Source organism: Peromyscus leucopus, chromosome 13 (genome assembly GCF_004664715.2).
Source record: "Peromyscus leucopus breed LL Stock chromosome 13, UCI_PerLeu_2.1, whole genome shotgun sequence".
Lineage (NCBI taxonomy): Eukaryota > Metazoa > Chordata > Mammalia > Rodentia > Cricetidae > Peromyscus > Peromyscus leucopus.
The window spans coordinates 22543894-22558342 of NC_051074.1; the positions used below are offsets into that span (position 1 = coordinate 22543894).

Below are 14449 nucleotides of genomic sequence, written 5' to 3' on the forward strand. Positions count from 1 at the left end.
CTATCAGAAGTCAATCATGGACCAAGGCAAGGTTCCAGGTGCAAGCTCTCCCCGACTGGATTAGTCTGAGGGGTATGGGTGGCTTCCAGCAACACAGCAAGACTAGTTAAGGATCAGAATTTACTGAGTTGAGAATTCATAAAAGGTAACATCATACAATCACTTCTTGGGTTTAGTAAAAATGATTGCCACTCACTGTGCATCACAAAAATTTCTTTTAATGAATAAATAATTTGATGAAATCAAAAAATATTTACAATATAAACAAATGGAAAAGCTTTGGATCTGTGACTCTCACCATGTTACATTTCTGAACGGAGGCCTCCCCAGCTTTTCTCTTTGAATCATACAAATCCGCTAGAAACAACAACTCATACACTGTGTCTTTGTTCATTACATCTTTATCTGTTAGTCCTTGAAAGCTATATAATCTTATATTATGCAACATGTTAAAATACAAATATTAACTAAAAGAATATATTATCATAATGCCAGGTAGCATTCTCCACAGAACAAAACATACACTCAGTTGTAACAATGACAAAGGGTCACGGCCACAAAAAAAAAAACCCCAAAAACCCAAAAGTACAAATTCCTTCATAAGAATATAATTGTGCTCTTCGGTTGACCAGATGTCTGTGCTGCTCTAATAGTGCCAGTGGCGAGAACAGTCTCTGGTGACTGTCTGCTGTGTTTTGGTCACGCAGCAGCATTACAGGGAACTGGGCAGTGCAAGCAGTTTTAGAAACACTTTCTTGGGCTCTTAAAAAGAGCCAATTATGCAAAGCAAGAATAAGCATACTGACAATTCTTCATCTCATTGCCACAGAACGTCTTGACTTTGTGGTAGGAAGATATTCCTCTGCAGAGCTGTTGATGCTGTCAGCCAGAATTCAAGTACTCCAGGGCCACCTCATAGCAGAACTTGTACTGATCCTAGAAGAGAAAGTGAGGATGTCAGCAGACATCTAACCTCTGCTTCTATTAGGGCAATTACAGCAGATGAGGGTTCTTAATTGCAAGACATAAAAACAATAAAGCTTTGAGCTAGAAATGAATCAGAATGGAGCAGTTTTGAGCCACAGAGCACCCACTGTTGATGCTTCCCTACAATGCCTCATAGACAGAATTCCAGTATATGTGTGCATTAGCACCGTGGAAAGTCCTGTGCAGCTGAAGATGCTTGGGTTCTGCATGCAATTTACTATCAGAAAAGGAATTGCATCTGTAGTGAACAAGTAAGTGGGTTTTTTTTTTGTTTTCTTTTCTTCTTCTTCTTCTTTTTTTTTTTGCTATTCCCTAAACAACAGGATACATTAACTATCTATATGGCATTTCTAGTCTCTATTCTAAGTCATCTAGAGGTGATTTAAAGTACATGGAGGATGTGTTGGGTATATGTAAACTATGCCATTTTATATAAGAGAATGGAGTGTCTGCAAGGAGTGAGTCCTGGAACTAAGACCTCATGGTTAACAAGAGATGAAGGTATGCTGTTCCTATATGTCTTACATGGGTATTAACAATTGAGCCTTGTGCAGGAAGATCAAGAGGTAGATGGGGAGACCAGGAAGGCTGGGGGAAATGCCTGCATGGACTTTCCCCAACAGGCTTGTCGATAAGGCTTTTCTCTGGCCCTGCTTTTTCTTGAAGTTTTAGTCAGCAGGATTTCTTGAACGTCACAAGACTTGACTAAGGTTCTTTTAAGTATCATGCACCTTACCATGACCCCTGACTTTGAGAAGTTTGTGATCTAGGGGAAAGGGCAAAACAGGTACCCGAGTGTTAGCACATAAGACAGAATGGTTCCCCGACATGGACTTCGGGTTCACTGGAGATGAGGACAGATCTTCTTGGGAAGGGTGGCATAGGATGGTTCAAATCTGAAATCTCCATCACAGGTTCATCTTTTAAATTCTTAGTCTCCAGCTGGCAGCACTACTTTGGAAGGTTTTAGACAGTGGGAGGTAGGGTCTAGGTAGAGGATGTAACTCACTGGCAACAGGTGCTCAGGGGAGATGTTATCACTACCCACTTAATATCTTAGTCTGGGCTTCCTGATCAACTAAAATGGAATGGCCCCTGTCACATGCTTCTGCTGTCAGGATTTGTGTGGCTCCACAATGCCTTCTTTGCCATGATGGATGGAAAACCTCTCTGTAATCCTCTCTTCTTTAAGTTACATCTGTAATTCAGGGGCCCAAGGATCGATGCAGCTAAGGGACGGGACTCAAATTCTTGGTTCTGTCTGTAGTTTTGATTTCTGCCATTGTTATTACAAGCATCCTTTTGGGCTCTCAGATGCTCTTAGATGATAAAAAAAAAATGACCATTTAAAGTGGGATTAAAACAGACCTTCCAGGTAAAGGCAAAAGGAGAATAAGAGACACATGAAAATGTTTGATATCTTCTGGGAAGCACATGTCAGTTCTTTAACAGTTTCAGTGAGTTGAAAAAATAAAATTGGGTGCACATAGAGTGACAATCATCCCCTCTTAGGAACAGTCAGGTCTTCATACAGTTGTAGCTGTGGATTTCGCTCTGCATAAATAAAATGTCAATTGGCCAGTAGCCAGGCAGGAAGTATAGGTGGGACAAGGAGAGAGGAGAATTGTGGGAAGTGGAAGGCTGAGTCAGGGAGACACTACCAGCCACTACCATGAAAAGTGAGATGTAAGGTACTGGTAAGCCATGAGCCATGTGGCAAGATATAGATTTATAGAAATGGGTTAATTTAAGATAGAAGAACTAGATAACAAGAAGCCTGCCACGGCCATACAGTTTGTAAACAATGTAAGTCTCTGTGTATTTACTCGGTTGGGTCTGAGTGGCTGTGGGACTGGTAGGTGAGAGAGATTTGTCCTGACCATGGGCCAGGCAGGACTGGAGAAAACTCCAGCTATAAGTTGTTGTCTTTAAAGTCTTTCCCCCTGTATAACCTAGCTAACTGCTGCTTGCTTATTAAACCTTAGAATTTCATTTTTCCATCTTTTAACTTCCTGTGGTGTGCATTTATGAATGAGATGATAATGGATAATCTCAAAATAACCCCCTTTACCCCATCTGTTTGTTCTAGTTAGGGAACAAAGTCCATCTACATTCATGGGTATAGTTGATCAGTAAGGATGTACTCATATCATCTGGTTGATTTTCTTCTGGGTGTTTTAAAGAGTCTTTGTGTTTCTCTTCCTTCTTCTCCTTGTTGACCTGGAACATGGTGTGTTCCTGATCTTGAACTTGAAATCCTTCTACCTCTATGAGAGTTGGGGTTAAAAGCTTGTGCCACCATACCTGTCTCTTCAGGTTTTTCTTTCTTGTTCATCTTTGTGATTAGATATAGATCATACAGATAATAACCTGATTCCTTTACACTTCTCATTTGCAGACCTATTCTATTGGGATTCATAACTTTCATGATGGTAGTTATTTTTTCATTCACATCTGGATGTTGAGTCCACTAAGCATCTTTTGTAAGGCCAGCATGGTGGTCATGAGTCCCTCAGTCTGATTTTCTTTGAAGCATTTTATTGCCATTTACGAATGGTAGCCTTGCTGGGTACAGGATTCTTGGTTGGCAGTTACTCTCTGAATTCCAGGAATGGATTATTATTTTTTTTTTTTTATTTTTGCAGGGTGGAGGGGTATGGTGTGGCAGATGGGTAAGGAATAACATATGGAAGGAGTCAGTTCTCTCCTTCCACCACGTGGGCTCTGGGGATGGAACTCAGGCTCTCAGGCTCTGTAGCAAGTGCCTTTACCTGTTGAGCCCACTCTCTAGCTTGGTAGTTATGCCGCAATGTTGGCCTTATCTCTGCATGGGCACCACAGTGTAGAAAGCCTCTATAGATGGAGCATCTTTGGCTGAGATGGATGACCTTTAGCCTAGCATAGACCATGACAGAGTCAGAGAGACCCACTGTCTCTGGTGGCCACACAATAGAGATACTTTAGTCATGTAAATAGGTGTGGTGTAGACAGCAGTGGGTATGGGCATTCTGTGTGTAGCTACTACTGGAGGAACAGTAGCTCCAACTGGTGCCACGGATGTTCCCCCTGGCACTGTAGAGACCCAGCACCAGCAACTGCTTCTGGTTTTGGAGGTGGGGGCAGTGATGGGACCCATGCAGCCCTCTGTGGTGCTCACACAGTACTGACAGCAGCCTGTGGGATGTGGGTGGATGGGAAGTACCCTGTAAATCTGTCCTCCATCCAACGACCTGCGTTTCTCTTTGCGGTTGCTTTTTTAAACCCATGAACTGGAAACACTATTACTCACCCTCCACAAAGTTCTATTTCTGGTTCATAGGCTATGATTGATTATTTTAGCGCTAGATGCTTTTATTTTCAGAATGTTTAAAAGAAGCAATTTGAATTTCAGAATTCTAAAAGGCCGTATTGTCGGATTGCCAGGCTGACAAATTGGCCACCAAGTGCTCCAATCATCTCTCCAGTTTCTGTGAATCCTAGGGGTGATTTTTTTTTCAAAATGGAAATGTAATCCCTCATTGCATAAAAATGATTATTTTCAGATCTAACTGTGCAATTAGTTTCAGTGACTACCACAAATGGTCCTTTTAACATATTCAAACACAGCTAGTAGGAACTTGTGGCTGCTGGCCTCAGGTCAGGACAAAAGGTGGAGACTCATGGAGGATTTTAGGTTTCTCTGCTAAGATGCTGTGGCCCAGCAGTTCCCAGAGCGTTCCTGTCTCAGGGATGACTATAATTTTCAAAATGAGTTCCCCTTCTCCCATCTCATCCATCCTGAGCAAGCTGCCAATCCCCACAGATTCTGTGATGACCAGTTTCTGAATCATAAAAATAAGGGGAAGGCAGAGAAAGGCCACAGATGGCTGTGTCTCCTCCTCCAAGACCCTGGGTAAATGCCTCAAATCTTCCTGCATCGGAAACTGATTATGCTTGATCACCAGGTACAGCTCTGTCTTCTGCAGCTTTCTCCCTCAGCTCCCCTGCTTCTGAATGGTATAATTAAGCCACATGAGCCATCCCGGGGTTTCGTGGGTAACATACAATGCGCCTTGGTCCTGAGTTCTCCCAGCCCAGACCCTAGCGGCTGGCGGCAGGCATGGAGTGCTTGGTCTGGAACAGAGGTTCAGCAGGGTCCCATTCCCATTAGGGCCGCTTGCTGTTCCTCTCTAGACTGATTCTGATGGGCAGTGGCCCCTATGAAGAGGGAGAAGTGACTTCTGGAATGGAACCCAAAGCTGAGGTCATTCTTTAAAACGTCCTGGCAGGTGGCGGGGTGAGTACGGGAGTTATAAGGGCTCCTGAGGGCAATTCCGAGGCATTGTGGGAAGGCTAGCACTCTTTGTCAGCACACATTGACTGTGCTAGAGGAGCTGAGGGGCGGGGGGGGGGGGCGCCTCAGTCAGTCTGGGCGCACCAAACACTGCATGTCGGTTGCTCAAGATTCAAAGAGAAGAGTCTGCTCAGCTTACTTGAAGCAAGCTTCCCTCCCCGAGGTCCCCGTCTGAAACTCTGATAGGTTTCCCAATGGCAACAGGACACTTCCGGCTGGAACCATCTTCCTGCTAGGAAGCTGAAGTGGTCGCTGTGTGCAAATAACTGTGGGTGGGTGGTGATGGTTGGTTCTCAGCAGGTCACATTGGTGGCCGTCCCCTCTGTACCAGGGAGGCTCGTCCATCCTCGCCACTACTCAAAGGGCAGGGCCACAGAGAGTCAGACCTTGTTGTCATGCTTCGGAAACAAAATGGCTACGTATCACACTGGACTTGGAAATGGCCGCCGAGTCAGGGCCCAGTTTTCCTGAGCTGATGTGAAGTAAGGGCGAATCTGGTACCTGACCCTGAGCCGCCTCGTGGGCTCTACTTTTCCTGCCTGTTAACTCTGTTTTATGGGATGGGCATTGCCCATGCCAGATTCACAAATTAAATTAGCTGTAATTTTGACACAGTTCAATGGTTTTCAATATTTACAGAGTTGAGCACAAGGTAAATTCCAACATTTCTCCACCCCGTTGAGAAACCCTGGGCCAGGCGGCAACAATTCCCTCCCCCTTCTAGCCCTCAACAAGCACCGCTTTACTTCCGTTATTCGTGATGTCACCTATTCAGAACATTTTGTATCCATGGGATGATACCACACATGAACCCCCCACCCCCAATCCCTCCGACAGACAGGCTTAATGTTCTTCTGTGGGAGCCCATTCTGGGGTTCCTCGTGGCTTTACCCAGCAGGTCCGAATGGAGGATGATCAGGACCACGGGCCTGAGTGCAGGTGTCTGAGATGGCCTGCACTTGGCTGTGCTGGGGGAGGAGGTCTTTTGCTCCACCCCCTTGGCGTCTCTATAAAAACCCTGGACCAGAGACAGTCGGGGGCCTGTTGGAATAGGTTCCAGGCCCTCTCGAGGCTATCCTTTATTTTCTATCTGTTTATCTCCGCAAGATTCTCCGCTATAAATCCTTCTATCTAATATTTCCTGCTGCTCGCACTCAAGAAAACTCTGGGAAGCTGTGGGGGTAGTGGGTAAACGCCCCACATTCTTCTGCCCCGCTTTGAAGAGGAAGGGCATGGATGATGAGGATGGAGACTGATGCTCACTACAGGGTGCCCTGATTTGTATCTGGTCCCCAACACCAAACAAGTGGTTGTACAACAAGGCATGCATGGCTTTTGGAGGCGGGCTTCCATGGTACACTTGCGGGTGTCAATGGTGACTGAGCCTGGAATTTCCTAGGCCCCTTGCGGAAACTCTGAGAAGGGCCAGGGGCCTCTATTTGGGTGGGGAGTGTCAGGTCCAAAAGACTCCCCCCAAATGGCTAACTGTGGTGCCTATTAGCATACCAAAGTACATGCTGGCATGCTCTGCTCTCCCCTCTACCCTAAACACTAGAACAAGGCTTCTTTCCCTCCCTCAAGCTTTTCATTCCTATATAACCCTGCCATTTTGGCCATGTGCCCTCGTGATTCTCTCTGCCTTTTGCCTCTCTCTCAAATCTCTCAACTCCCCCCCCCCCCCCATAGCCCAGTTTAGTCTACTGGCCATGCTTGGCCCACTACTTTCCCTCCTTGCTCTGGACTCTTCCAGATGCCTCAGGCTGCACTCTCCCTCACATCTACAATAAAACCTCCCTCCCCCTCAACCATACCTTGGATTGGTCATGTCCCCATTTTTATACAGAGATCGGGCCAATCTTACCTGGATTTCAAGAGGTATGAAGCCCCAGATGGCATGCCGCTCAAGTTCAGAGCCTGCATTTTCCTGAAAGGGAAGCTTTTCCACAGACAGGACACCTAGGGGATCACAGGTCCAGCCACGGACTTCTGGGTAAGGCACCGGGCAGGGAGAAGTGTCACCTCTAGATAACACTATTCCCAGAGGCTGTTGGTTGAGACGGAGTCCAGCGAGGAGGGCAATGCCGAGGGGAGCTGCGGGGAGCTGCAGCTTTCCTGCATCCCCGACAGCTTCAAGACCATTGTCTCTGATTCCAACTAGGCAGAGTTGTCCTTGTTTGTTCTGCAGGACTTGGGACTTAGGGATGGTGACAAGGCTTCATAAACAGATGGTTAACTTAGAAGCCAGGTCAAAATGGGGTCAGAATAAAGTACAGCTACCACCTCTGGACAGAAAATGTTCTAACCTTATATTCTAAATTACTATTTTTAGTGTGTGTGTGTGTGTGTGTGTGTGTGTGTGTGTGTGTGCGCGCGCGCACTCATGTGCACACAGAGGGCCAGCATGTCTCATCTCCTCTTTCTTTCTCTGCCTTATTCCTGGAAGACAGGGTCTATCTCTCTCTGGAACATGTGCTCTTTCAGCTGGGCTGGAAGCTAGCAAGCCCCAGCAATTCTCTTCTTTGTCTCACGCGGTGCAGGGATTACAGGCACTTCCGAGGCCCTGCCTGTGTTACGGACGGACGCTGGGACCTGAACCCAGGCCTTCACGCTTGCTTGTACAGCAAACGCTCTCAACCACTGAACCATATCTGCGGCCCTTGTATTCTAAATTAATTTTCTTCCTAGCAATGTTGTCTTTCCCCTAAACCTCCACACTGAGAATGTGAGGAAATAGATGTCTAGGGTATTCTAGCTATCCCTGAGAGTGCCAGGTTTCAAAATGAGTGTATAAACTTTCAAAGTCTAGGACAGTTTAGAGACATCAGAACCACAAAGCAAGAAGGAAGAGACAGGGAGGAATCCCTATGTATTCCTCCCATGTTGGTGGGAAGGGTACAGTTGCAGCATTTGGGGGTTCCGGATGGAGGGTGCCACTGTAGGTATCCTCCTGCCTCTGAGCTGTGTGAAGAGACCCAGTGGGGTCCAGGTATTGGTTTTCCACTCCATCTACCCTGCTTCCTGGCTGACCAGCTCAGAAGCATGCCCCGAGGCCTTCTGGAACATACTCATTCTTTAAATATGCAGCTCACATATTCAGTACCCTTCTCAATGGCTGGCCCCAATTTTTTTTTTTCACTCAGATCTCAGCTAGCTGTTACCCATGGAACAGCCGTACCAGACTTTATCATGCTGACCCACGCTAATTAATTCCTTCAGCCAACATTTCTGAATTCTAAAGTAGAAAGATACTGCTTCATGGACCAAAAGAAAAAAAAAAAAACCCACCAAACCAAATACGAGAGCTCTTACGCTCTTACTCCGGTCCAGAAGCTTCAAACCAGACAAAAAGAGCATTGTGACATTTTTCCTCCGGTCACCAGCTATTATCTCGCTAACAGTCACCGTGACAGATTGGCAGATGGCTTTCTTTGGAAATCTCATCACTTTCCCTTCATTTCTTTGCCACTGACCTTCTCAAAAGCTCAGTGCTGACCTTCAGTGTGCCAGGCTTCCGGGGACCTCGTATGCGCAACTAGAATTATCCACAGCTTTACAGGACACAGTGTGGAAGAAATGACTTCCTAAGCTCTGTTGCACAGTGGGGGAACCGTGGTTTTGACAACAAGGAGTTAAAAGTTTCCAAACAGCCATCAGAGAGGATTTAAAAGGTTCCCAACACAAAGAATGAAAAAAAAAAAAAATGCCTGAAGCAACAGAGACACCGGTTACTGTGTCCTGATCATTATACGTCGTACACCTGTATTGAAATGCCACACTGTACCCCATAACCATGCTGAATTACTGTAAGTCAGTGAAATTAATTTTTTTAAAAGACATTCCTTTCTAACAACCCAAACTCCAATATCATTACAGAATAGTAGTATAGACTACTGTCTGCAGCACAGACTCCCTCTGGCCAGCCACCTGAGCCTCCATTCATTTCATGAGGAATTGCCCTGGCCTGTACTCTGAACCGCTGATTTGAAAAAAAGCCTGGCGTATCTGACCATAAAAACTCCTGAGTGATGGTGCCTCAGTAGAGCCATTACAGGGAAGGCCTGGAAGGGTGTACTTCTAACGCTCTGCTTAACTCAGGCTCGGTGAGGGAACTGACTTTTTTTCTTCTTTTTTTAAATCATAGGCAGCTCTGCCCAAGTCCTAACCAAAGTCTGGAAGCTTCGTCTATCTGTGAGGTTAAGTGTGGCATCTGCAGACTCCTTCCCGGCCCCACCTCAGGCTACCAGTGCCTGGGGCTGCTCTCCTCTCAGCCCAGTCGGGTGAAGACTCTAGCACTCACGTGACAATTCTTAGATGGTTCTAGGGAATTCTGCACACAGACATACCTTGTAGCCCACGTGCATGAAGTCTATCACCATTGGAAGTGTGACAGAGGCCAGGCCTGGCACATGCTAAATGTCACATTAATAGGGCTGCTCATCTCCTTCCTTAGCACTTGGGTATGACCACATCCTGGGGGCCACAAAGGCACCATTCATTGTGCCCAGTGGACACCTTACACACCCAGTTGCCTCTCTGATCTGCAATGCCCCCAACACATTCACAGGTGTTTTCATGTTGTGTCACCTCAAAGAAGCCACCACTACCCCTGGTTGATAAAGGTAAAACTCAAGGATACTGGCTCTGCAAAGCTTGCGTGTTAGAGGTCATCTAGTTTGAGTTAATAGCACAGTTGGGACTCTTTGGGTTTCTTTGGTTTTTGTATAGGGCAGGAAAGAAGAGGCAAACATTTGGGGAAACAGGGTTCTTCTTGGCAGAGTTGATGTAATGGCCCAGAAGTTTGAGGGCATGCGCCCAGCCAAGGAGTCCTTCTGCCAGAGTCCCTGGATAATGCCTCGCTTCCTAGATGTGGAATATAAGCACAAGCCCGTGTCTAGGGACAGCAGATGCCACCGGAGAGTGGCCTGTACTGAGAAGTGTAGTGGTGTTTGCTCTGCCCATGACCTTAGGCTATAGGGCCCAAAGGTGCCTTAAAAGGAAAGGGAGAAGGGTCAGGAGCCCCTTCTCCTGCTTCCTGGTCTGATCGAACTGCCAGGTGGATTCGCTCCTGGTTAGATCGGAGGACGACTTCAGCTGTCTATGCTGTTCTGTATTTGTGAGTGTATTTCCTCCATTTACATCTTAAATACCTATTATCCATTAAATAGACTCACGTGGATTGATCTCAACAGAGGAGGATTTAGCTATGCCCCAGCAGTCGGCTGTCAGAGGTCACGCTATCACCTGGCTCCAGGCACTGCGCCAGTAACACCTCACCTAGCACATGGAGCCCTGGCTACTTTCTCAAGTTCAGTTCAACTCTTGACCCCTTCTCTGCATCTTGGATTTTAACTGCATCCCTGCGGAACTGTGGACTTCAGGACACAGCGTAGCTTGCCTCTTCCTCCCTCTTCTCTGCTGCAAGAGTCACTGTCCAGGCCCTGCACTGGTTCCCTTCAGCTCACTCACAGAGATGTACAGCACCCAAGAGCAAAGCTGCTTCCATGAAGCTCTACTTCTACTATTGAGTTACCGTGGCTGGCATTTTAACAGCTTTACATGAAAAAAAAAAAAAAAGAAAAAAAGAAAAAAAAAAGGGGGGGGGGTTTGTGAAGCACTCTAAGAAAATAATTGCACCTAGTCCTTTGTTTCTCAACTCCTTTAGTGCTTTTCTCAGATATGGCCACCATAATTAAACGCCATATTCCGTATGTCAACCTGAGACTCACAGCTTTGATAAATATTAGGCGATTAAGCTATTTATAAAAATCTATAATTTGAAAATCTGGCATTTCTTGTACTATGATTATTTCTTCTCCACTAAGACTTAAGTGCTTACCCACGTGGAAGGCACTGCCAGGAAGGGAAATTAATAAGAATGTTCACTTGTAAGTCTCAACCATTTCTACCATTTCAACGAAGCCGAGGGAGTCTCCTCTAGAAGACGGGAAAGGAAGTAGGAGAGCAAGGGAGGAAAAGTCCCCTGAGCCACACTGTGTGTGGCGCTTTGGAACAGAGGGTCCTCTTGATTGAGCACCGCCATTGTGGGAGCTGGTGAGGAATCCTACACAACTGTGAGATACCCTGCGGGGCAGGCCAGAGGGGCATCCTACCAGGAGGTCCACCATGTTCGGCTTGTTGTTCCTCAGTGTCTTGACGGCATGGAAGACGTCCACGGTTCTCTGGTGCCGGAGCATTTCACAGACAATGCTGATGGCACAGAAGGTGCCACTCCGGCCTCCTCCGTTCCTGTCACAGAAAAAAATCAGGTGGTTGGACAGCGTCTGCCATCACCTTGCTTCTCGCACACTACCTGTGGAGATACGTGGTCTACACCCTGGGGAAAGTTCAGAAGGAAGGTGCAAAGGGGACAAGCTGGCTTGGCATGTGGCCCACAGTTCCATCCTAGCTTTGTCCCTGCCAGATGATGATTTCTGATATGGTCCCTTACTGTTTTTTTGTTTTTGTTTTGTTTTGTTTTTCTAGGCAGGGTTTCTCTGTGTAGCCCTGGAGGTTTTTGGAACTCACTCTGTAGACCAGGCTGGCCTCAAACTCACAGACATCCACCTGCCTCTGCCTCCTGAGTGCTGGGATTAAAGGTGTGCGCCGCCACTGCCCGGCTCCTTACTGATTTTTATACAAAGTACCCAGTGTGGAAAAATTCCAGTGGGCAGCCACCTCATCTGAAATCTGCCAGGAAAACTAATGACAAGTAGAGATATGTACAAATACATACCCGGCCTTTGAAGAATGTACTAGAATTCCTCTATCTCCCAAACATGATGGCTCTTTAAAATCTTTTTAAAAGTAATTTTAAATGTATGGGAACATTGTAAACACAGCACAGAGAGTTCCCTTGCCCAACCTGTAGTGCACATTGCATACAACCACTGTACACCATCAAAATCAGGAGGTAACAGATCTACCACACTACTGCTGAACTACAGACCTCAGTCACATGTCACCAGCTTCTGCATTAAGGTCCCTTTTGTGGTCCAGGATCTACTTTGGTTGTCATCCCCTATCTCTTTAACCTTCTCCAGTCTGTGACAGTTGGACGTCTGTCAGCTTTTCCTTGTCTGTCTTGATATGGCCACTTCTGACGAGCCCTTGATGGCTGCTTTGTGGAATATGAAATTCAGAACATAGAAAGGAAGCTTAGAGAAGGCCTGTGTGCCCTGGCCACAGTTTGAAAAGGTCACTACCAAGTCCCACAACGGACTGTCCTTTCATCTGGGTTTCTTTGGTATTTCTTTGTCACTGGAGATGAGGGATTGGACTTGGCTAAGAAAGCTAGAAGAAGAGTCTTACACCCTCTAAAGGATTCATGAGTTGATGTCTCAGTCCCAGGGATGTTCATCTTGCCCACAAGAGGGTGCTGGTGAGGATTATCACTGTCAAGTTATTATCTTTCTCTTTGTAGTTAATACGTATCTTGGAGTGAGATACTTTGGAACTGTGCAAATATTCAGTCACCACTGATTTTCATACACAATGGTGGATCTTGTTTTCAGCAATTAACTATGACTGTCTCATTTATCTCATGTTGACCTTATATTTTCTTCCCTTGTTTAACATCCTACCATAAGAAATAGCTCTCTTCCACTTGAAAATGTATTTGTTTTTATTATTTATATCAACCTAGGCAGACACTGAAAATTTTATTACATGTGCTAAAAGTTTATCAGTAATTATCTTTGCCTCAAATTATTCCAGCTCTAGCCATGAAGAATCCCATCAGGTTGGTCCCATGTTCGTATGGCATATTCTTGCCCTTTTCTGAGCATACTTGTATTGTCTAGAATGTTCCTCTTGTACTTTCCATGCATTAGCTTCTTTTATAAGGAGGTAAATGATCTTTCATTTATTCTTAAACATGATACCTCTATCACACTGAAATAAACCTCACTTTGCCAAAATTCTTTTTGGGAGAGTGGCATGATGTGCTTTGCATGTGGTAGTGAGAGGGCAACTCTGTGGAGTGGATCCGCTTCTTCCCTCTTTATGTGGGTACTGGGCTTGAATTCAGTTTGGCAGACTTGCACACCAAGCACCTTGACCCAATGAGCCACCACACTGGCCTAACATTACTGGTTTAGTGTCGAGTAACCAGTGCTCCAATATCCTAGATGTTTTTTTCTAGTGACTTAAAAAAAAAAACCCTACATCTAAGCAATTTGTATATATTACATTTGGTTGGTGTTTTATAAATTTATAGTAATTGATGGTTTTCCTATTTGTCCACAAGAATTTGTTAGAGAAAAGGGGTGCTTGTCTTGTAGAGTCCCATATTCTAGATTTTTCTCATTCACTGCACCTCTCCAATATGATTTAATATATTGTCTTTGACCCATGTATCCTGCAAATTGGTGGCTGGCATCAGTGCTTACAAAGGACACTGGATGGAGGAATGGTCAATTCAACGTTTTCACTCATAAAAGACTTACACATTCTCTAATAAGCATAAGACATCTGGTTGTCCCTTGTTTTGCTACTTTAAGATTGGTTAGTGTCAAGGATGACAGTCAGGGCTGTCAGCTCCTTCAGTCTGTTGTAACATTCTAAGTCTTCTCTTTAGATAAAGAGTAACGCGGCTATAATGAAGTCCATGATGAAGAACGATAAGCAGATACTGGAGTTAAGTTTTGCAAATGTGCACACCACAGTAGCTCCATCGGAGCCACACACAGTGTCCTGGTCGGCCCCAAGGCTTCCTTCCTCACAAGACCATGCCCTTGTCCATTCACAGTGTCACTAACCTTTGGAATCCTTGTTCCATGGCTTTAAAAATTCAGCCATTCTGGGGGACATGCAGTGGTTCTAATGAGTATTTTCCTAAACACCAAAACCAAACTAATGCTGTTGATTATCACTGCTATATGTTTTTTTTTTTCCCTCCAGCTGGGAATCAAACTCAGGGCTTGGCACCTACTAGACAAAGGTTCTACCATGGGGCTGCACGCCATGCTTTCTTTTCTGAAGTGTGATGCCTGTCAAACTTTTGGCCCATTAAAAACTAAGGTGTTAAATGTCTTATTCTAATGATTTGCTGTATGTGTAGACATCCTGGCTCTGGGACCTTTGCCAGATGTATGCATTCAGGACCCCACCCACCCACCTCATCATGATTTT

General features: G+C 45.5%; 1 protein-coding gene across 1 annotated transcript in view; it reads right to left on the bottom strand.

Moving 5' to 3' along the window:
* Positions 1–202: 202 nt before the first annotated feature.
* Positions 203–14449, bottom strand: part of Ptprm (protein tyrosine phosphatase receptor type M) — a 968046-nt gene continuing 953799 nt past the window's right edge. Inside the window, exons 34-35 of the mRNA XM_037210182.1 lie at positions 11431–11566; positions 203–936 (exon numbers count right to left, since the gene is read on the bottom strand). Coding sequence (XP_037066077.1) covers positions 883–936; positions 11431–11566 — 190 coding nt within the window. The 3' untranslated portion in view covers positions 203–882. The remainder of the gene's footprint in view (positions 937–11430; positions 11567–14449) is intronic.